The sequence below is a fragment of the Carassius auratus genome, chromosome 41 (assembly GCF_003368295.1).
Source record: "Carassius auratus strain Wakin chromosome 41, ASM336829v1, whole genome shotgun sequence".
Taxonomy (NCBI): domain Eukaryota; kingdom Metazoa; phylum Chordata; class Actinopteri; order Cypriniformes; family Cyprinidae; genus Carassius; species Carassius auratus.
Window position 1 is genome coordinate 5301652 of NC_039283.1, and position 23257 is coordinate 5324908.

The 23257-nt window shown below is 35.8% G+C and overlaps 2 protein-coding genes across 2 annotated transcripts in view; one reads left to right on the plus strand and one right to left on the minus strand.

Annotated features, from left to right (window-relative positions):
• Positions 1 to 23257, plus strand: part of LOC113059888 (disintegrin and metalloproteinase domain-containing protein 22-like) — a 57381-nt gene that overhangs the window by 14720 nt on the left and 19404 nt on the right. The window contains exons 5-14 of the mRNA XM_026228548.1: positions 4523 to 4605; positions 8526 to 8589; positions 17299 to 17368; positions 17533 to 17603; positions 20087 to 20161; positions 20273 to 20344; positions 20778 to 20944; positions 21030 to 21114; positions 21200 to 21290; positions 21411 to 21462. Of these exons, the coding sequence (XP_026084333.1) occupies positions 4523 to 4605; positions 8526 to 8589; positions 17299 to 17368; positions 17533 to 17603; positions 20087 to 20161; positions 20273 to 20344; positions 20778 to 20944; positions 21030 to 21114; positions 21200 to 21290; positions 21411 to 21462 (830 nt within the window). The remainder of the gene's footprint in view (positions 1 to 4522; positions 4606 to 8525; positions 8590 to 17298; positions 17369 to 17532; positions 17604 to 20086; positions 20162 to 20272; positions 20345 to 20777; positions 20945 to 21029; positions 21115 to 21199; positions 21291 to 21410; positions 21463 to 23257) is intronic.
• On the minus strand, positions 12500 to 16698 carry LOC113059890 (claudin-12-like). The gene is made up of 3 exons (XM_026228549.1): positions 16546 to 16698; positions 15591 to 15894; positions 12500 to 14583 (listed from the first exon to the last, which is right to left on the minus strand). Exons 2-3 carry the CDS (start codon positions 15865 to 15867, stop codon positions 13835 to 13837), a joined length of 1026 nt encoding a protein of 341 aa, XP_026084334.1. The 5' UTR covers positions 15868 to 15894; positions 16546 to 16698; the 3' UTR covers positions 12500 to 13834.

Sequence of the window (23257 nt, forward strand, 5' to 3'; positions counted from 1 at the left end):
ATTTTTATCTATTACAAAGAAAAATATATATGTTCTAGGGATGTCAAATTTCGATTATTTCCATGATCGATCGTCGTTTAAATTAACGATCAATTAATCGATTAATCGTTAACCATAATACTGCAAAATGCGTCTATTGCAGGCACATACGCAGTCAGCGGTATGACAGAATGTGCAAAAGCCACACACACACACAAAACGCTTTCTCACTTGAATTAAAGAGGTTTTAGTCTGAATAAAATGCTAGTAGCAGGATTATAAAATGAATAGATGCGATTATGATCATTTGATAAAATGAAGAGAGCGCGCCATACTTTTGAGGTCATTTTACTTTGTTGACAGTTTCCAATCCCGCACGGAGAACGCTGAACGCGCCTCTTTAAATGGTTTTGTGGTGCTCGTTGTTGTATTTTAAAGCAAAATTGCAATGTTTTCAACTGACATTATTGTATAAAATTATCCGAAATGTGGAGCGCGTGTGACTGCGCTGCACATTAAGTGAACTACATCGGCGCTGCTGCACCAAAACACAGTTGCTCACATTAATTTGATCCTGCTGGATTCTGTCCTAGAAAATGTCAGATTTTTAAAAATCCGGCATACAGCGCATTAGATCGTGACAGTGCATGCGTGCACACGAGGATGAGCGAGCGGGGCTTTGGCTAGATTTATTTGGAGGTTATTGCTCATGTCTCATTCGGCACAAATCGAAATGTTTCCATATTCGCAATGTATTTGAATGTTAAACTATTATTTATAATGTAAACTAGGCTTGTACTTAAAACGCATTCGCATATAGACGGAAAAGATGATCCTCTTCATATGAGCAAAAACGTCCTTGGCATAACAGCAGAGTGGACCGGTATACTACGGTCTATTTAAACTGAACAGTGTAACCTTTTAATGTTTAGTTGACATTTTATTTTGATAATGAACAGACTGCGATGTAAGTTTGAATCGCTAGAATATACGTGTGCAGCAGGCTCCGGGGCGATCGAAACAGCTGAGACATTAAAAAAAAAATATATATTTTCCGCAAAAGTGTTTACTTTCGTTTGTGCACACTCACAATACAAACAGAAGATTTGTGCTCTTGTAAAATAAAGCAAACAAACAGAATGCGTTGTCATCCTTTTTTTTTTTTTTTTGTGAACTTATGGAGCGCCCACACTTCTGTTTTAAATCCGTTAATCTTAATTAGCCTATTTAAGTCGGATATATTTCGCATAGCCTATTTAAAAAAAAAAAAAAAAACATGAAAACAAATTGTTATTTTTATGTTGGGCCTATTACTTAGTAGGCTATAAATTTTACGATAAAAAACAGTTATCTGATGAAATGATTAGTAACTACATTTCTATTGCATTTAATGTTGAAGAACTTTTATGTTGTTTCTATTTTAATGTACTTTAAAGTTTAAATCACATTAAAAGCTTAATTTGTACATTGTGAATGAATGATGATGCTTTTATATATCGTCACCGTCACTCACAGCCGCTCGCACGTGTTGAGTGCGCATGAGCCGCACGCAGCCCAACATTGAATCGGTTAACCGACCATCGATGGCCTTAATCGATTGCATCTCTTATCGACAATTAATCGATCATCGATTAATCGTTGACATCCCTAATATGTTCCATTATATATTTTCACCCGCTAAAGAAATGTGTTAATAAAAGGGAAAAAAAACATATTTCTAATTAAATATAAAAATATGAAATATAAAAATAGTTTAAGAAAACACAATATGCAGTGAAAAATAAATAGTATAGAAAATAATATTTTTTTATAGAAATATATTCTATAAAATAAGTTCAGAAACAATGTACAATGCTCATTTTCTATATGTTTTTTGGAAGCTGGGATGAAAAACAGTTGTGGACTAAAATCAACATTGAATTCTTAAAATTGCAAATAATAAACGGACTTCTTCAAATATTTGGCGTCAGTAAGACTTTTTTTATGCTTTTAAAAAGTAATATCTATGCTTACTAAGGCTACATTTATTTGATTTTATGAAATATTATAGCAATTATTTAAAACATTTTTTTTTCATATATTTTAAAATGTAATTTATTCCTGTGATGCAATGCTGAATTTACAAAAATGTTTCTTGAAAAAAAGTTTTGAAAACTTTTGAGTTTTTCTGCTTGAAATTTTTGTGGAAAACTAATTTTACATTTACATTAACATAGACAATCACATAATCTAATGTGATTGTCATGTGTATCTTGTCAGTAAAGCTGGTTCTGTGATAAGTAGTAAATCTACAGCATGTGCTTTCAGATGGAGCAGCATTTACTACACAGAGCAATAGTTCACTGACAAGCTACTCAAAATTGTGTTCATAATCCCAGGCAATTTAATCATGCGATTATGAAATAGAAGAAATGTTCTGCGATTATGAAAGCTGCTTGCATAATTTGTCAGTGAACTACAGCTCTGTGTAGTTAATGCTGCTACATCTGAATACCATATTTAATAACATGTTTTTACTCCAAACTCACTTCATAACGTCAGTCGAGTATTTGAAATAAATCCTTCTGTTGATGATATGGCTTCTTACACAGAATAAGGCACGCAACATATTTCATAGTATTCTAAGGCCCTGTCCCAAATGGCACACTTCATGTGCACTTTCGCTTATCCATTATCCGTGCAGCCCTAGAATACAATATACATTAAGTTCTAAATATTAGAATCTTACTGACAACTAAATTTAGAAAAATCAGGATCAACAAGAAAGCAATGATATGCAAGTGCTATAACAATTCTCAGTTAGCTTAACGCAGGACACATACAGTATCAAGTTTTTTTTCTATAATGAATAAATAGAAACAGAAAGAATAGAAAAAAGAATAGAGCAAGCTAGTGTTAGAGGCCTTCTTTTTCGCTTTTGTTAATTTAAAAAGAAAAATAGATAGAATACAAAAAGATTAGAGCAGCTATTGTTTTTTATTTTTATTTTAAGAAAACAAGCAGTTAGTAAATTAATAGAGCCCAAGTCTAAAATTCTTTTTTTTAAAGAATAGAATTAGAATAAAGAGTGCTAGAGTTGGAGGGTCAAATAAAGATTGAACAGATGTGTAAACTGCATGAAAAGGCAGCATTTCTTTAGATTTTGGACCCAGCCTGTCTCTCTGTGATTCTTGGGACTAATGCTTGCTGGGTCATTATTCTGAGAGGGGCTGTTTCTACAACAACTGCACTCTTCAGGAATGTCTCTGTGTTGTTGTGGTAGAGACTGTCCTCTTCTTAATTAGCTGAGAACCCCTGAGGACAGAAAATTGTACATGTGGAAAAAAGAAGCAGAAGTGCTCCAGAGCAAGCTAGAGGAAAGAGAACAGCAAAAGAATGGATAAAACTCAACGTATGACACTTTTTGTCCAGTGCAGAGAGAGGGATGAAATGAAATTGATCTGCTGGTAAATGTTGCAGCCTCAGTCCTCAGAGAAAAACCAGGAAGAGAAAAACCTGCATCTCTAATGGCAGTCGAGCACTTACACTAAAAACATTTCATAAATAACAAACACACTCAGGAATGCTCTTACAAGTCTTCCGATCACTTCAGTACTAACAAAAGTGGCCAATATAAATGTTGACCCACACACATGCAGAATTTATACATTTAATATCAACATAAAATACAACAATCCATGATCTTAGTCTTATTGGTGATACTGCTTTTATACAAGTTCAATATACAAGTTAATGTTGCTTACATTTTAGACACAATAATGGCTGTTACTTTTTCCGCTACTTTTAATTTCCAAATAAAGCTGCAACAGAACCATTGTGTCTCTGAGTAACACACAGTAGTGGCGCTTCAGTCCTGAATGAATCAGCGTTTATGAATGATTCTGTTGAATGAATGTTTCAGTGGCTCAGTGTTTTTTATTCTTGAAAGATAATGCATGATTCCGTGACTCGCTCACAGATATGAATGAATTGGCATTCTGAACAAATCGTTTCAAAGAACGAGTCAGTGATTCACTCATAACGACAGTCATTTGTCGCCACCTACTGGTGTAACGATGTAGCATACAGAAAGAGTCATTAGCTATGTTTCCATCTAAATTTGCGAATTTGATGTGCGCAAAACTGTGCTGCAAAAACAGTATTAAACATTTGCGAATAAGCACCGTTTCCATCCAAAAAAATCAAAAGAACTAAACCGTCACTTCCTGATAAACTGGCACTTAATATCACTAGGAAAATAAGAGAAACCACTGAATATAATATTTCCATATATAATAAATTACTTACTTACATGATTACCTTGTCTCATTTGATTATTTTCTCTTTTTATTTGGAAACTGATGGAAGCAAATCCTGATTATACATAACAGATGAATAATAAATCCAGCAACAGCTTCTTCACATAATGCTGCATTTAAGTTAAAAACAAAACAATAAATCGAATATTATAAGAGGGATGGTCCTTCTGACCTTTCTTACTAAATTCTGATTGAATTAGCCACATTTAAAGCTGTTTGTGATTATTGTTTGTTTGTCCCTGCAGGGTGGAGAACACTGTTACTACCATGGGAAAGTACGTGATATTCCAAAGTCATATGTGGCGCTTTCAACTTGCCATGGATTACAGTAAGTCCTTCTAAAGATGTGCCCCACGTCTGAATGAACATGCAAACACAACAGTTTACAAAAGCAGTTACAGTTGCCCACAGAATTGTCAGTCTTTTTCTAAGACACATTCATAAAGAAACACATGTTTGCAGGCCAAAGCTGCGAGTAACCCATTCAGCAATTAGAGCTGTATAATTACAGCATGCTATTATCTTCCTCTCATATTACACACTGATGCTTTCGTTCTCCCATGTACTGGTGCTGTAATGTATTGCATCACATCTGGCCTTTTGATCTTCTATTGCAAGTGGAAAATGTAATATATGTTGTGTTTGTAGGATCTATGTTTGCATTATTGTCTACCAGCCGTGTAAACCTGAAGTAAACCTAGCTGTGTTACTGAGCCACTCATGTGCCTGAGGAGAATTGAGTTAGTCTCTATAGAGCCTTATGAACACACACCACCTCTATGCATGGCCCTCTGGGATAGCTCAGTTCCATCCGTCTGTATTTTTAGTGAGAAAAGGAGTCAGGTCATTTCGATCTCTCTCTCTCTCTCTCTCTCTCTCTCTCCTCTCTCTCTCTCTTTATGTGAATGTCAGGTCAGATGCAGCTCAGAAATAGAGCAGCAGTGCTCTTCACATACATAGTCATCATGCTTGAATGTTTAGAGCTTTAATATCTTCTCCTCAAAGGATCACATATGCACAGATTTAGGAGGAAATTAATTGCTGTTGTTGTTTGCTTGCACATGCTTTCTTGGCAAAAGAATAAAAAAAAATTCAACAAATTGTATTACAATATAGTATACTCGTAATGTTATTATTCCAGGACAGTGTTCACATGTTTTTTGTTAAATGTTGATGTATGTTTAAATAAATATATAAAATATTAATTTTAGTTGATAGGACAAATATTAATCTCATTAAAACTAATTAATTTGATATTATGAAATACAAATTATCATTATTCTCTTATTGACCCCAAATGGAACTGTAAAAATGAGTAAATAAACTGTGACATATAAGAGAAGTTATAATACTTTGAGTAATTGATATCTGCTGCTGAGACTGCAGTTTCATAGTGGTTTATCCAAATGTCATATCATGGGTCAGACATACAGCATTACACTCTAACAGTCACGGGCTGCTGATGACAGCCTACAGCAGACACTTTTAAAACCCCTCATCGACTGAGAGCTATTTGACCTTTTGCAGATCACTGACCTAAAGCAATTATTGATGTAGTTATATTGACTGACTGTTCTATTATGATACAAACTTGGCTTAGGGTTACTTTAAGATCCTTTGCATTATGTCTACACTGGACACAAGCAGCATGATGCATTAAAAGTATATTTAATTTATTTTTATTTATCTGTCTGTCTTTTTGTTTTTGTTTTACTCTAAATGAGAAACAATGTGAGACTAGTGTCTGTCTTGATGAACCTTCATTTTTGGGTTTTCCACTGAAATTCTTTCATGATTCATTCAAGTGTGTATGTCATGAATGTAGTCAGGCTAAAGGGCTTTATATTATCAAAATGCTTATTATTCAAATGCTTTCAGAAGTCACCTTGAGTGTCTGTGCTCCGTCTGGAGGCTCTGTGAGAGTCACCGACTGATTCATCTAAAAGATAAATTCCATCAGAGCAGAGAATGATATCCTCTCTGCATGTCTCAAAGCTAAAAGGGAACAACGTCTGAACTCACAGATATACCAACACACAAACGCAGTCTCCACACAACAAGTGTGAGAATTACCTGCATTTGGACAGTCAGCACTGAAACATCTAGATGGATCAATCTTATTACCGTATGCTAAACCTTTGTGGACAAAATTGCATTAAAAATGCATAGTAACCACTTTTATATACAAGATTGAATGAATTATGCAGCATGATGAGGTTTACAACAATGTACAACAATGTAGCATACAGCTGTTAATTGCATGTTTTTTCAAAATTAGCAGGCAGTATACAGTATACTGTGCAGAATTAAGCAAGAGTCATGTAGAATTCTGAAGAACTTCAACCTTTGATTTCATATTAGTATATATAAGGCAGATAGAAACCTCCAACTTTAAATGCTTTTTAAACTTTTATCAAGATTGTGTCAAACCAGCATCCAAGTTTTTTGACAAACTTTGCTTCTAATTAAAAAAATGACAGTTTTTATTCAATTCTTTAAATGTTAAGTCGTTTAAATTGTAAGTCTAAATTGGATAGATTTAGCTAGCAAAATTACAATTTAAATGTGGATGTAAGAAACATTCAACATTAATTCTAAATGATCTTTAATCAGCATGTTTTTGTATCACATTCCTTTTTAATATAATGGCCACTAAACTGTATAACATACTACCTACACTGTAAAAAACCACTGTAAAAGTAATGGCCAAATTCTGACAGTACTGTTTTCCATTGTATCGGTAATGTACTGTAGAAAACAATCCAAATAATTTTCACGGTAAGCAACTGCTGTTAATTTACAGCCCATTTTCAACACTAATCTACTGTATCTATGTATTAAAGTTTTGTACTGTAGTACGCAATGCATTCTGGGCTGTCAATTTAAAGCAATAGCACAGTGGTGCTGAACAGTTGTTTCACATGAGTTTGAGAACAAGTAAGTCTTTGCCTATCCTTGTTTGCGCCGCTCATGACAGGAATATATGTGGAAAGTAGAAGAAAACTGATCAGAGGAGAGGGAACTTTGAACCTGACTGCAGTGAGGACTGGGGAGCTTGTTCTTTTAAAACTGGACCGGAGACTGTGATGAGCGGGAAGAACTGAAACTGAAAAAGTGCTGCCTCAAACTAACCATTCGTGTTCTCTGCACTTATGACACAACGAATCTCATAAGAGAGAATTTTTGAAAATGACAGCGAGGAGCACATTCTTTTAAAACTGGAGGTCTTTGTCGAAGTGTTTTCTCTCACATCCAAATTCACCCTATCGGTGACCGATGAGCTGGAACTGAACAAGCCGGAATGGTGCTTGAGAATGCTTATAATAAGTGAGTGCTTATAAACACATTAATAGAAAAGGGTAAAATTCTGCCGATGCACTGTAAAACATAATTTATTCACAACTTTCAGTGCTTATTAAGGCTTTCGGCATGTGTATTATGGCACTGTAAAACACACCAAATTATTTGTTATATTTAGTTTTTACACATTATTGATTGTTAAACTTTTAAAACACATTTTCTTTTTGTCTGTATAAGCTATATTACTGAGTTTGAGTTTGTACTCTGTTATGCACTTTTTCTTATAAAAATGTTCACATTGCTTTTAAAGGGGTCATATGACATTGATTTTTATTTTTTTTATTTTTTTGGTGTAGTGCAATGTGTTTACGCAGTTCAAGGTGAAAAAAAAAACATTATTTTCCACATGAATATTTTTGTTGCTCCTCTATGCCCTGCCTTTCTGAAATGCATTGATTTTTATAAGGCTCATCGTTCTGAAAAGCGTGGTGTGTTCTGATTGGCAAACTATCTTGAGCATGTGACAGAAATGTTACGCCCCTTACCAGGTTCAGGAAAACATTAATCGCATCGCATCAAATGACCCCTTTAATCTTGCCTATTTTAGTCCATTTTGGGTGTTCTTGTTTATAAATATTCGCCTTTTATTAGCCTATTACTATTGCCTGTGTTTTTAATTTCCTTATATGATTTAAAAATTATTTAACAGTATTAATAACGTAGAATTACAGTATATTGCTAGTGACTCTGCTGTCAGTATTTTACTGTAAAATAAGAAATACTGAAAAATACTGTGTTTTGTTTTTACGGTAATATGCTATAAAGCAGTTTCACAGCATTCATACCATAGAATTACAGCAGATTTTTGACAACTCTGTTGCCAGTATTTTACAAGATTTTTTTTTACAGTATATGCATCACCATCTCTCTCTTTTTCTTTCTCTCTAGTGGAATGTTCTTTGATGGGAACCACACATACATGATTGAACCAGGAGGAGAGAATACTACAAGTGTAAGTATAGTGGATTCCTACATTAAACAAAGAAAATAGTGCCCATATCAGTATTATGAGATTTATATATGTCATCATGTTGTTTATTAGCTATAAAGTACAAATAATTTTTGTATTGCCACAGTTTTTATAGTATACTTGCTCCATCTTTACTTTGGTTTTAAGGTGTCTGTAGATTAAACTGTAAACTTGATAGTGATTGTTTGAGGCAAGGAAACACCCCAGACCTGTTTAAAAGGGTTTTTCCAGTGCAGACAGGTCATATGTTGACTGATAAGCCCATCACACAGTCGATAGAGATACCTGACTCTGAAAAAGCACAGCTATTATCTGCTAATGGCAGAATCCCATGTGAACACTGGCAGAGAACGAGGATGGTGTATCCGGGAAAGACAAGCTAAAGCTGTGTCACTGAGACACTGAGGTTTTAGAAAGGAAATATCATTTCTCAGTCACAGAACGATGATCTGATTCATTAAGTGACTCACAGAGGTACATGATAATAAAGAGATCTGTGTCATTTAAAGCAGCAGTGAAAGGATTTTATGATCCAGAGTTTATGATCCATTCACAGTTTGCTTTTTTTCTCACAATTTTGTTTTATCTGTTCAGTCACAAATATTATAAGTCCATCTTTATGCCATCAGAAATCACTTAATGAATGAAATACAGCATAATTCTCACAAATGTTTATCTTTATAAATGTAAATGTATATTAAATATTCATATATATATGATAATGATTAAAGATTTTATAAACACATATATACACAATAATGTGGAAAATAATGTCATGTATCTGATTGTTACTGGTTTCTAGGTTATCTGCAAGTTAATAAAATTTCTTCAGTGGGAATTTGAGGAATACTTATCTTCTCACTTTTGTTGTACACTGCTTCGCCCGCTGTCTTATGAGCATCTCACCCTGAGAAATGACTCGGTTTCTTTGTCGTCTTTCTGCTGATGGTTTTGTCATGTTTCGTATCAACCCTGTGACCTGGCGTGTTGGTGGCCTCAGCAACAGGGCAGTCCTCTGATCTGATTCATTCAGACACAGTCAGAAACCAAAGGGACAGCATCGTCCTGTGTACCATATGGCACATGCATCTGTTATCCGCCTCGCACTGCAGCGGGGGACATGAAAATGTGTCCCTATTTGGCCGCTGTAGCGTCTCTCACTGCTGGATCCTGCACAAAGCTCACAGAACATGCAGCGCCTCTGCCTCTCAACCTACCTGAAGTCATAATGAAACTAAAGTGGACATTCTTTACTTTACCTTTACTTCAGATTTTTTGACAGTTTCCTCAGTGTCCATGTTAGTCCTAAGAAAACAATGTAATAATGTATTCCACCTCTGAAACAGCAGTTCTTTATGATTGACGTTTGCTTGACTGGAAATAATTTGAGCCCTTAGCCAAATAGGTAAGATTACAGCTACTATTGCATGGTAGCATATAGCTTTTCTAAAATTTTGCACAGTGAAGTATAAACAATCATTTAATTTATTTGATAAAATATATATGTGATAATAATACATTTGTGTTTATTAATAATAATGTATTTATTTATTTACACAAAATTAATAGTTAGCTATAGGATAATAATGGAATTATAGTGAAAAATATTTCAAGCTGTTCTTTTGAACTTACTATTAATGAAAGCTGCACCAAATCAGCATATTAGAATGATTTCTGAAGGATCATGTGACAATAAAGATTGCAGTTAAATGCTGCTGAAAATTGACCTTTGCCCTCAATTATATTATGCCCAAATTATTTTTTTAAATGTTACATTAGAAAATAAATCGTAAATATTTTTCACAATATTTCTGTTTTACTTTATTTTGATCAAGTAAAAGCAGCCTTGGTGAGCATAAGAGACGTATTTCAAAACAATTAAAAAATCTAACCCCTTGCTTTTGAACAGTAGTGCATATATTACTGATTATATGCTTATAATTATTTATAATAATAAATTATTAAAAGTAGTTTAATGTTTGCTAACATTAAATAGTGAAACCTAATAGAGGTTATGACAATAACAGCAAATATTGATAAATAATATAAAAGACAGAACTAGATAATTTATGATGCCAAATTCTGTCTGCTGATACACCATTTTAATTTCTAATAATAAAAGAAATATCAGATATTGATATATACAAATTAAATTATGCATGATGTAATTAAGCCTTGTTCAGACAGTCAACCCAAATCCTTTTTTTGTGAATATCCGATTGGAATCTGAGCTAGATGACTCTCCACACTGTGTATCACAACTGTTCAGATCTGATTTGTGTGTCCCGTAGCACTCATTCATTTTACTGAATATCTGCAGTGGGTACTTTCTATGGCAATGCCGTTGCATTGTTACGCCTGCACTTGAAACAATAACAGCAATACAGTTTGCAATACAGCTGTGGTTTTATGACATGACAACATGTTGCCGTCACGCTGGATTATATTTTGTTTAATGAGGTAGCAGCAAATATGCAGGAAGCTGGAATGTGTGACTTTATTCCGAGCTGCTGTCTCCGCTGGTTTTCAAAACTCAAAAAGTGTATACTAGCAATAGGTATATTGTCTTTTTCCACTTGATTTGCACATCGCAACTACAAAAGCTTGTTTCTGCAAAGACATTTAGCAAGTTTTCTACAACTGTTTATGTTTTACGTGGTGTGAGAATGTGAAAAAGCTATGCTAAATCTTACCTGACTGGTCAGACTGAAACAGATTTCTAGGAATACGATTTGAATATGACTTAAACCACATATGAATGTAGCTCGAAACGGATCTGCAAAAATTCCATGTCGTTTGTTTCCATTCAGAGTATTTTAATATAATCTGATTTAAATCAGATTTGCACAAATATCAGATTTGGGCTAACCGTCTGAACGAGGCTTTAGTTTGCTTAAAATCGTGTTTGTGTTTTGAGAGACATCTCTTACTTGTCTCTCCATGTCTTTTTAGACTCAGAGGACAGTTGGGCTGTTGGTGTTGGGGGTGGGTGATCGTCTCTGGAACAGGGCAGCAGGCACCCCACCCCCTCAACATTTTTAACACACTTTCCAAAAAAATGAAAGTGTGCCATCCCCCAACCTGCGTTCTATTCATAAACTAGTCCCCAAGAGAACACTCACACCCCTTCCTCTGCTCCAATACAGAAAACCCCATCTTATTTTAAACCAATACATCTGAGAGGCCATCTGCGTTATATGGCTAATCCTTCACTAAGTGCTGCCTCTCATACGTGAGTATATGGGTGGTGGACTGGAACAACCTCCATAGAAACGAGGTCTGTGTCTCCCTCGTTTTTCTTATCTAGCTCACTGATATTCCCCCTGGCAGCGAGTGCAAGCGTGCAGAAGTGTGCTGGCAGGATGTGTAGTGTTCCTGTAGCTCAGCTGGTAGAGCATGGTGCTAACAATAGCAAGGTCATTTCCCAAGAAATGCTTATCTGATAATACGCACATCAAATTCACTTTAAATCGCTAGTGTCTGCTAAATGCAGTGATGTAAATGTTGAATACTGTAGTTGTCTGATATTTCACGTCAGCTTTTGTTTAACATCTCGAGACTGACTGGCTCTCTGTTCCAAAACCTAGTGAGCTGCCATCCCACATAAAAAGGAACCTAAGTGACTGATTTGTAATGGTTTGTAAGGTTTGTAATGGTTTGTAAGCTTTCGACATTGTACTCTATCTGTTAAGCATAAAATGCATATAGCAAACAAATTTTGGGTAAATTATTAATAAAATATTGATTAAAAAAAACTAAAGATAAAAATAATTAAATATTGTTCAATATAATAAACGTTTTACCTAATAATTTTTATTTAAAAATATTAGGGACTTTGCTATTAGGGAAATATTAGGGAAATGCTATTCAGACAACAAGGGACAGCTCTATGCTATATTTCAATAAATCAGCAGATTTAATTTAATCAATTGCAATCAACACATTAGTACTCTATACAGGTTACATATACACACACACACACTCACACACATATACATGTATTAAAAAACATATTAAAAATGACATAAACATTTTGCAATAGAGCTTTGTAGAAACAGGCAAGATGAAATTGATCTGTGCAATATGTCATAGGCAATGTTATAGGAACTATTTGTTTTAGAGACATTAGTGTTTTTAAAAAAAATGTAGCAATGGACTATGTAACAGTAAACAAACATACTACTACAGCATTTAATTAAAATGCTCTGAGTTACACTGCAATGACTTCTCTGGTGTGACACCTTTAAAATGCAATAAACATTTGCACTAAAAGGAGAGAGTGGAATGCAGTGTAGTGTTTCATTCATGGTTTGTAGCTCATGTAAGGCTAATTACAAAGCATAAATCAAAAAGTGGTAGTACAGTCTTGATAACAGTAGCTAAACTGCTCGAAGGCATCAGGCAGAAATGAGTAATGAACCCTTAAACATATATAAAATAAAATAAAAACAGATTCTGTTACACAAGTGTTCATGTAGCATCTTGACAGTTTTTAAACTGAAAACAAAACGGAAATAAAAATGTATTTCCATTGCAAAAATAATAATAAACAGCAGGTAAATCTACTTCTCCTTCACTTTATGTAACATCAGAAATTTAGAAAAAAAAAAAACATGATGTTCAGTTATTACAACAATAAGGCAAATATGAAAATTCATGGCATTGACAGTAGGAATAGTGTAAGCAGTCATAAAACTGTAGGTTGCGTCTCTTAAGCATTTACTAATCACATTTAGATGTTAGCAGGCATATTCACTAACAGGTTAAAACAGTGCTTAACATCAACATAAAGTTCAGTGTTAGTGTTGAGGTTTAAAAGCAGAAAAAAGACTTAAGGTCATGCAACGTGAACGGAATGAATTTCTGTGTACATAATACGTAAACCTGTCACACTGAATTCAATGCAATGCAACATATTCAGGGAAATTATGAACAGTTTACACAGAAATGTGTACTGCTTGGGTTTTATGAATAAAACTCATTGAGAGAGGTACACAACTTTCTAATTGCACCTGTGTTATTGGTTTGATAATTTTTACGTTGTATGGCCATTTTCAGTGCTATTACTAAGAGGCACCTGGCTACATCAGTTGAATAAAAGGCATTTCTTTTAGTTTCACTTTATTTTGTTCACTTCAAATTCCCTGCCACAGTTAATTTACCATTACTAATTTATAGGAAGAGAACACCAGTTTTACCTGTTTGATTTGAAACAACTAACTCATTGTCAGTCTGTAAGGACAGGAATGTCAATCTCAATGCCGGACATACGGGAGCGTGTGGAATAGCGGTGCCCAGCATACCTCTGTGAGGGGGCGTAGCTTTGAGATGGGGCATATCCCTGAGAAGGCGCGTAGCTTTGAGAGGGAGCGTAACTATATGCCTGTGAGGCTCCAAGTTCTATACCGTAACCATCAGGTATGGACATCTGTGGCATGTAGACATGGGGCGGCATAGGCTGTGTAGGTGCAGGCTGAGGGTAACCCTGTGCTGGGAAAAAAGTGGGGGCATCCAGAACAGCCGGAGGGAAGCTCTGGGGCCCATATGTCATGGGAGAAGGCAAGCCATTGGCCATGAGGGGCTGAGCTGAGAGGCTGTTGGTCATTGCAGGAACTTCAGGTAGAGGTAGCCAGAAGGGTGAAGGCAGTTTTTTACACATGCAATACCACATGAGCATCAGCAGAGCGGCTAGGATTAGCCCACCAGCACTGCCAATGGCCACATACACCCCAAACTCAACAGCAAACAGATTATCATACCGCTCATTAAGCTTACGCGTGTGGAACAGGAACCAGACAGAGGGTGGCATGGCAATTGCCCCGCCTAGAAACAGAAGCATCCCAGCCACTAGATGGCAGCCTGAGCTGTTGACCAAGCAGCGGGAGTTCTTGATGTCATCAGGAGTTTTGGAGCAGCAAGCAGTTTTACACATGCCAGTGAGGCAAAGCAGAAGAGCCAAGCTGGAAAACAGCAGGCCTGTGGAGAGAAGAGGCTGATGTCAACAGAATAAACCCTATGATTTCCGTGACGCAAATGAGGACAGAATAACTGAAACCAGTCAAAAAAAAAAATGTTATTTAGTGTACAATGCAGAATGTTCTGGAATTTGGCACAAATTGGATAAATAAAAGTAGAGCTGTAAATGTAATCAAACTGTGATATGGATTAGTGTCAGTGAATATAAACTACAAAAAGAAGTAGATTAATAAGTAAATGAGCGGCACAGCTTGTGTTTTCAGCAACCACTGTCTCATTATATATAGGTCATAGGACACTACAAATGAACTTCATCTCCAGAGCTGCTCTAAGAGTCACATCACGAGTGTTTTACCATTACATTGGACAAAACTTTGTCATATAGACGCAGAAACCCAAAGGTCTTAACTACAATCTGTTTGGTTTGAAACCTTGGCCACTTTTAAGGAGGCACTTGATCTTTGTTTCCAGGCACAACGTTAAAAAATGCGACACACACATCTCCTGGAAATCCTGTATAATTTCATTTTTCAATGACTACTTAGAAACTCCTTAAGTATTTCCAATTTTGTGTGCCGTATGTATCAGGCATTCAGCCAACGGTCCGTGGGCGTGACGTCTGAGGCTGAGACTACAGTTCACCTAACCGTCTTTCTCTGCATATGCCTTTGAGCAGGCATTATGCTAATATTTTAAACTGTGATGTAGATGTTTGCAGAAGTAATATCTAGGCTTCAATCAATGCATTTTAGGCAAGTCTGGAGCAGTGTTCTCTGTTTGAAGAAATAAATCCCTTTATGGGAGACTTTGAGCTTTGTAACTTTGCGGATTTTATACATAAGCAGCAGATACAAAAAGAAAACAGTCAAAATCATCATATGGCCTCTTTAAAATGAAGCTATTAAAACATCATTAAAATGGAAAAAATTTAATTTGGGAGGAAAATGTATTTAATACAGCTTTATTAACTGAAGAACAAGTTCATTGAACCCATCATTAGCACCTACCTGCAGGTAAACAGAACTGAAGTAGTCTGAGGTCCAACTGGTCTACTTTGGCATACCAGTCTGCATCAAAGTAATAGCAACCTGAAGAACCATCTCGAAGCACACACTTTGTCCACAGGCCATCGTACACGGTCACGTTTTTAGCATTGCGGTTAAAGGTGAGAAGGCGGATGGTTCTCCACTGGGGAATGAGCATGGCGACCATCAGACCACCCACTGACAGCATTGCGATGATGAAGGCGAAAGCATTGGTGGCGTGAACGTCACGACAAGACATGGCTGGAGGCAGGAGAAAAACTGGAACCTAGTGGGGAAAGGGGACATGAAATGACATTTTTAGACAAGAGGGGTGATGAGAAAAAAGCTATGTTTTTATTTATCCATATTTCATTCTGCAGTCTTAAGGTAATTTGCAAGTTTGCTTACAAAAGGGAAAGTTTCATAAGATTGTATGCAAATACAGAAAGTGTACGTTACTGGAAATCTTACTGTAATGTCCACTCCTTCACAAACATACAGTAAAGATGAGTCAGAAACCAGTGATGCTTGCAATGTTTAAATATGAGTCGTATTAAGTATAAGTGTGTGTATTAAGCATTGATGTGTTTTTCTAAGTGTAGACCACAATAAATGTCTCTGTGTATATGTACAATAGCTATGTGTAACGTTACTGTTTACATGGAGAGTTGTGCGCAAGCTGTCATTACAAAAAATGTCAGACATTAGCAACTCTGTAAGAATTAGCATTTTCTTGCTGTGTCAATCAGAAGATACTTATTTTAAAGTTATATTGTTTTAAAGTTACAGGGGTGTTTATGGTTTGTTTTGATTAATTAAAAGTAGATTCGAGCGTTGACAAGCTAATCTCAGCTAACAGCTAACATTATGATACAACCTGTTGCGCTTTAGTTTCCTCCGAGTGACGCTTTTTTTAAGACCAGTATATCGCACGTACCTGATTAATAGTGAGCTTCAAACGACTCCTTTGGCGATATAACTGTCATTTTATCACGCAATTGGTGATCTTCTGTCCGGTTTCGTCGTGTAGTGTTTATATTTTGGGACTCTTCGGGAGCGCGCACAAACTCACTGAGGCGGGTGCCTTGTGACGTCACATGTGCGCTCACTTGTGCAATAAAACCATCAGTGTAATGTGAATAAACGCAAAACCAGTATAAATATTCAAATTAACAGTGTGACAATTATACAGTGGCATTTTAAAAGACAATTATTTTGCTAATTTAAACGACACAGTCTGTGGAGCCTCCTCTCAAGCAAATCGAGTTGTATTTTAGAGCCTCCAACAAACGATAGTCAAAACGTTCATTTTCCATCTCATCATTTTTAACTGTCTTAACTATTTCTTCACAATAAGCTTGATGTCACATTTGTGAATAGGATAGTCATGTTTTTTTAAGTCAAATTCTGTTTAAACGTTTCAAAAATCTTTTGAGGAAAATTAATTAAAACAACAAAACTGTAACATACTGTAACAAACTTGTTTAGGCCTAAAGAATATTGTAATTAGTACATTTAGAACTTTTAGACACAAATTGCCTAAATCAAAATGTGACTTGCATTATTATATGTGCTGTCTGTCTCTTTCTTATACAAACATAACGGTTTGTCCCGTCAAACTATCTAAGTGTTACAAAAGGGCATTTGACAAATATGAATCATATCATATCCTCTGATTCTTTCCCTGTAGGAGGAGGTTGATGTGCACATGATTTATCAGTCTCCTGGTTTGGACCTCCCAGAGGACATCATTTCTGCAGGTATGAACCATCTCGTGTTCCAGTTTAAAGCATGATGTATATAGCATGCAAATACTATATATAAGGGTCCATGGGGGATAATTAATAAAGAGGAATGAGTTAGTTTTGTGTGCATGCACTTTGTGCTCAAGTGTCCATTCTGATAGTAAATATATTTGTTTAAGATCACCTGGCAAAGACACTGTTCCAGAACCCTCCACTGTCTAGTGCCTCCCACAGGAGGAAAAAGAGACAGGTGTGTATACTTAAAGCATGCATGGCTCATGGTTTCTCTGTGTGTGTGTGTGTGTGTGTGTGTGTGATCTGATGTGATTTCAGTGCTGTTGTAAGTGCTGCTCTCTTTCTGTTTCTTCTGTGTCTTTCTTGTCATCCCCATCAAATATTTACAGCAGGGCTGTGGACTCTTTATGGCACTAATGAATAGATCAGCTGTTTCTCATGTTTTGCATGCTGAAGGGTGATGATATGAAACATGTTTGTCAATAGGATTGGGAATCACGAATAGTTCAGAATGCTTTCCTTTTTAAAATAGATTAAAATTTTCCTTTCTCTTTGGAATGTTACAAGCTCTTGGTGCATAAAAAAGATCTGTAAAGTTGCAAAGACTAAAGTCTCAAATCCAAATAGATTTTCTTTATAAAAGTTAAGAGTCAACCACACCCCCCTAAATTGGCTCGTTCTAACACACCCACACATATCTACATCACAATGTGGGATGGGAAGATTTGCATAACGCCACCCAGATGTTCATGCAAAGAAAGAAGAAATACCTTTTATTCTCATTGTAGTATTGTTGTTGCCGCCGTCATGTTGTAAAGACCCTGTGTGTTATACTGAGAAAGTGAAACTACTTTGTTTGGCCTTCCAAATGAGGACATGACTAGAAATCATGTTTATATCATGTTTATGATGGGTTTAATGTTTATGTCTCATCGCTCCGGCCAGACAGGGCATCACAGTATGTTAAGGGGCGTAACATGCCCATCACACACTTGAAGTATTCAGCCAATCACAATGCACTGGATAGCTGGCCAATCAGAGCACACCACGCTTCGTAAAAATCAATGGGTTTTAGAAAGGTGGGTCATAGAGAAGATACAGTACTGTACAGTATGTGGAAAATAATGTGCTTTTTAACCTTAAACTCCATTAACACATTTCAATACACCAAATACATCAAATAATGTTGTTTTAGCAACATCATTTGACCCCTTAAAATAATAATAGAATAATCATTTGATTCTGTTGTTCTAGAATGTCTAGAATTTTTTAACTGATGTTGCTGGAAGGCTTTAACAAAATATGAATAAAACATGCAGTACTCGCTTCAGTGCAACTTTTAAACTCTTCTGTTGTCATGACAACGCAGTGTCAATGCATGTCAGTCTATGCACAAGAATGAACAAAACTTCAGAGTGTGTGATACATTGTTTTTTGGGGATTTAAAATATTTTCATTTATTATTGTTCCATTTAGATCTTAATTCATCTCATTATTTCGTAACATGTTCCTGATAGTCTCGAATGCTTTAAGAATTATTTTCCCCACTTTGTGTGTGAAAGAGGTCCTATAGTGCTTTTTCACTTTTTGAATTTTAGTCAGTGTGTACGTTTGGGCATAAAAAAGATCAAACGTTTAAAAAAAAATTCCTTTTCAAGAACTACAACAAATGGCTGGTTTAGGCTATAGCGTTGTTTTCCGGGATTTTGTGATATCACAAAAGATTAGAATATGATTAAAATAATTCAGCCTATGGAAATTCAAATGGTTAGGGGGTGGGGAGGGGCGAAGTCATTTTTAAAACTCTTGGTTGAATGCATCAGACAAGAGCATGGCGAAGAAATGTGCTGTAGTGTCAAGTTTTCCTACACATGCACCTGAATAATTATGTATGTAAATATGTATGTTACAATTTTGAAAACATTTTTTATAATAAATTGCTGACCGTGCAATACTAGACCAATATGTATTCTGCAGTATTTACACTTCAATCATGAGACTACAGTGTTTCCCATATATTGAGTGCGGGTGTTTTTATATCACTGTATTTCTGAAGGAAACCGACTCTCTACATGTCAGAGAATTGGATGTCATTTTCATTTCATCATGCATGTAATTTCTGATAAAGCAGCGTTGTGAGCAGGACGCCTGTGTACAGCCTTTACCAGGGAAACCTCAATCACTATTACTCCAACAATGCCTTTTGCTCTCAGATAATGAATTTGCATATTTATGCCGCCAAACAAAAAATCAACAGCAACAATAACGTTACCACTCTAATATGTCTTGCGATATCCATGGGTGCAAAGTTTCTGCGTGATCCTTTTGTTCAATATTCTTGGGGTCTGAATCAATATTGATGGCAATATTAACGCCATCTGGAACTTGCTACTTTGACAAGAGGCGTGGCAGTACTGTTAGCCAATCACAATGCACTTGGATAGCTAACCAATCACAACACATTGCATTTTTTGGAAGGCGGGCCTTAATCAAAACTGGAACTAATCAAGCCTAAGTGCAAAGCTGGGGAGAAAGGTATTTTTATAATGTAAATTATGTGAAAAATAATGTGTTTTTCAAACCACCAAGCATGAGAGCATGTTCTAGTACACTCCTAGATCCAGAATCATTATGATTCCAGTTTCATTGTCACTGTCTCAGAGCTAATCAGAGTCATAAACTACATGAAATTGATGCACTTTCAAATTTCTCACACAGATATCGCGAAATCCACGGAGTGTTTCAGATGAGACCAAATATATAGAGCTGATGGTCATAAATGATCATTTAATGGTAAGATGAGTGACCTAATTAACCAACATATTAACCAATTTATCATTTTTTTTCTTTTTTAATGCCTGTAATGCATTCATTTGACTATGTAATCACATTCGTTTTTCCCAGTACAAGAAACATCGTCTTTCCGTTGGACAAACGAATAACTACGCCAAATCTGTTGTAAATATGGCTGATCTGGTAAGTTGCTGATATATACAATTCAGTCTTCTATTATTCACTTTAATAATATATATCCTTTTAATATTTTTTTCTTACACTGCAAATCCATTAAACAGAAGCCTGATCCTCATCGGTTTCCCAAGTCAAACAGACCTTGTGCATTCTGACAGTTACATCATGAGCTGCTTTATCTGCTTGTTTGTCAGTCTGTCTGCCCTTGACAGTCACATAAACATCCCTCCATTTCTCTTTCTCTTTCTGTGAGAGACAGTTGGCATTTATCTGCTTCAGTCTGTTGTTCAATATGTCAAAATGGAGCTCTAGAATTAAAACTAAAAACATCCATCATCCAGCAGTCATCATCTGTGTCTTGTGGATTCAGACTTACTTGAAAAATATAGAATTCTTTCTTCCCCTCTTGTTAATAACAATGCTTTATTTGTATCTGCAGTACTTCAAAGAGCAACTCAACACTAAAATCGTCTTGGTTGCGATGGAAACATGGGCTGCAGACAACAGATTTAACATCAACGACGATCCCATGGTGACATTACGAGAGTTTATGAAGTACCGAAGAGACTTTATTAAAGAAAAGTGTGACTCCGTTCACCTTTTCTCGTAAGTTATCAAAAAATACAAAGCAGACATTAGTTTTATGATCAGATAAAGTGGCACTTCTAATCAGTTTTCCCTCTCCTTCTAGGGGAAACCGCTTCCATAGCAACTGGGGAGGAGCCTCATATATGGGCGGAGTCTGTTCACTCACAAAAGGAGGCGGAGTCAATGAGGTTTGTGGTTATGAAAGATGCTTTTAACTAATGAAGATGAATCTGTTTATCAGTCTGGGTGTTTTTTTTCCCTCTAATTTGTTAGTATGGAAAGACTGAAGAAATGGCCATAACTCTCGCCCAGTCACTAGGACAAAATATCGGCATCTTTTCTGATAAGAAACGCATTTTAAATGGTGAGTTTTCTCGATTCCTATTCTAACTTTGATATTTTTTGTATTTTGTCAGTAAATACAGAAGTACTCTCACAAACAGACTCTCATTGTTTGTCACTGTAATTTGTCTTTCCCTCACAGGGGAGTGCAAGTGTGAAGATAAATGGTCTGGCTGTATAATGGATGATGTTGGGTAAGTTTCTAATAAAGCAGATTTCACAGATTTCCTAACACATACACATAACTGACTAATGTTTTGAGACCCTATTGGATATTCATATTAGTCTTAAAACAGCCTGTCATGCTTTGTGCTGAGTCTGTGTTCCTGTGTTTTGTTGCTTAATAACTTTAAATGAAATATGGTCAACGTAACAGTGTTTGAAATCTGTGCCACTTGCTGATCCATAACACTTTCTGTCACGTCAGATGCTGTAAACTGGCAGCCAGTGAGAAACTTTGAGACAGATTTAAACACTATGTGAATTCCACTAGGTGGCAGTAAATAATTTGGCTTCTCAATTCATCTGTCTCAGCTCTTACTCGTATTTGTGTCCCATTATCATTTTCATGGGAGCCTCACAGACTCTTGATGCGTGGGTAAATTAGCATTACAGTCTGTGAAAGTGAATCTCACAAAGCCTTCCACAAAATATGCAGATTTCACATTCACATTTCACCCTAAAATCAAGTCTTATTATTGTAATGTGCCAAAAAAACAAACAATATTTTATTTTATTACAGTAATAAGAATCACAATTGAACATTACACAAAAACTCCAGAAGACATCCAGATGAATGTTAATGTTCTTAATTACCCTTAATAAACCCTATAAATTCTGTTCTCTTTATTTTTGTTTTTGTTTATATCTATCTATATTTGTTCTTTTGATGTTGGGGTGAAATAGGGCATTTTTGTAAGATTGTGTAAAATAAGAGCATGATATCCTCAAATTGTCTTGAGAAAGTGTTATTGATCATTTTAGTCTGATTTTCTATGCTTGGCTCTCCACTGTTGACATTTCACATGTCGATTTAGACATTTCACTGTTCACGTTTCAAATTTGCCCTTGGTCAAACATTTACAGACAGTGTTTGTCAGTTTCAAATTAAAACATTTTATTAACAGAATAACAAACCACAGCTAATGATTATTATATATGCTTAAAAAGATTCAGAAATGTTCACAGTGGTTGTTTGAGAAATGCTTTGATGTGAGGTGATGCGATTTTGTTCATGTCATATTGTGCGTCTGTGTTGTGTTGGTTTGTCTTTATCCATGTGTTTTAATACCTTTTGCATTTCCCCCCAATCCCAAATGGGACAGCAGGTGAGCAGACGCTTGGTTGTGTCATGCTACTCGCTCGTGTCCTGTCGACCAGTCAGCTGCTGAGTCTTTTCAGCCCCTCACTCCATCTAATAGCATTAGTACCTCAGTTTTATTCAGTCAAGAGAGCAATATGGCAGAAGCTGCATTGTGTTGGAATATTCTGTAGTTTCCTGTGTGCTCTCTTTTTTACTGGTTTTTAATTCGGCTGATAGCTCATAGTGGTACATGTTTCGTTAAGAGAGGATTATTGGGCTCCTCTCAGCTTAAAGGGGTAATATCATGCATTTCAGTCTGAAAATATTGGCTAAGATCTTTCAGTATTTTCCACCTCCTAGAATTAAACAGGCTTCTTTTTTTTTTTTTTTTTTTTTTTGGAATGGAAGTTTTGAGATCCAAAACTAACAGTATCACTTTTTTTATTTCACAAGATCAAGGAAAATAAATTTTTTCGTGATATGTCCCCTTTAAAGTGTTTAAAACTGTCTGCAGTCATTCATACACAAAAGAACAGAACAATCATGATTTCATGCTAATGCCAAACGTCATAAAGCATGTGTGACACACACACACAGTCTACCTCTAATACAAAAGTCTGCTTTTATAATACAATTAGATAATCAGAATTATGGTGAAAAAAGCGACTGACATCTGCCGTCTGACG

Excerpts from the sequence above, each read along its gene's own strand:
- LOC113059890 (XM_026228549.1), bottom strand. The coding sequence starts at position 15,867 with ATGTCTTGTCGTGACGTTCACGCCACCAATGCTTTCGCCTTCATCATC. Across the intron at positions 14,584-15,590 it reads TCAGTTCTGTTTACCTGCAG|GCCTGCTGTTTTCCAGCTTG; the intron begins GTAGGTGCTAAT and ends TTCTCTCCACAG.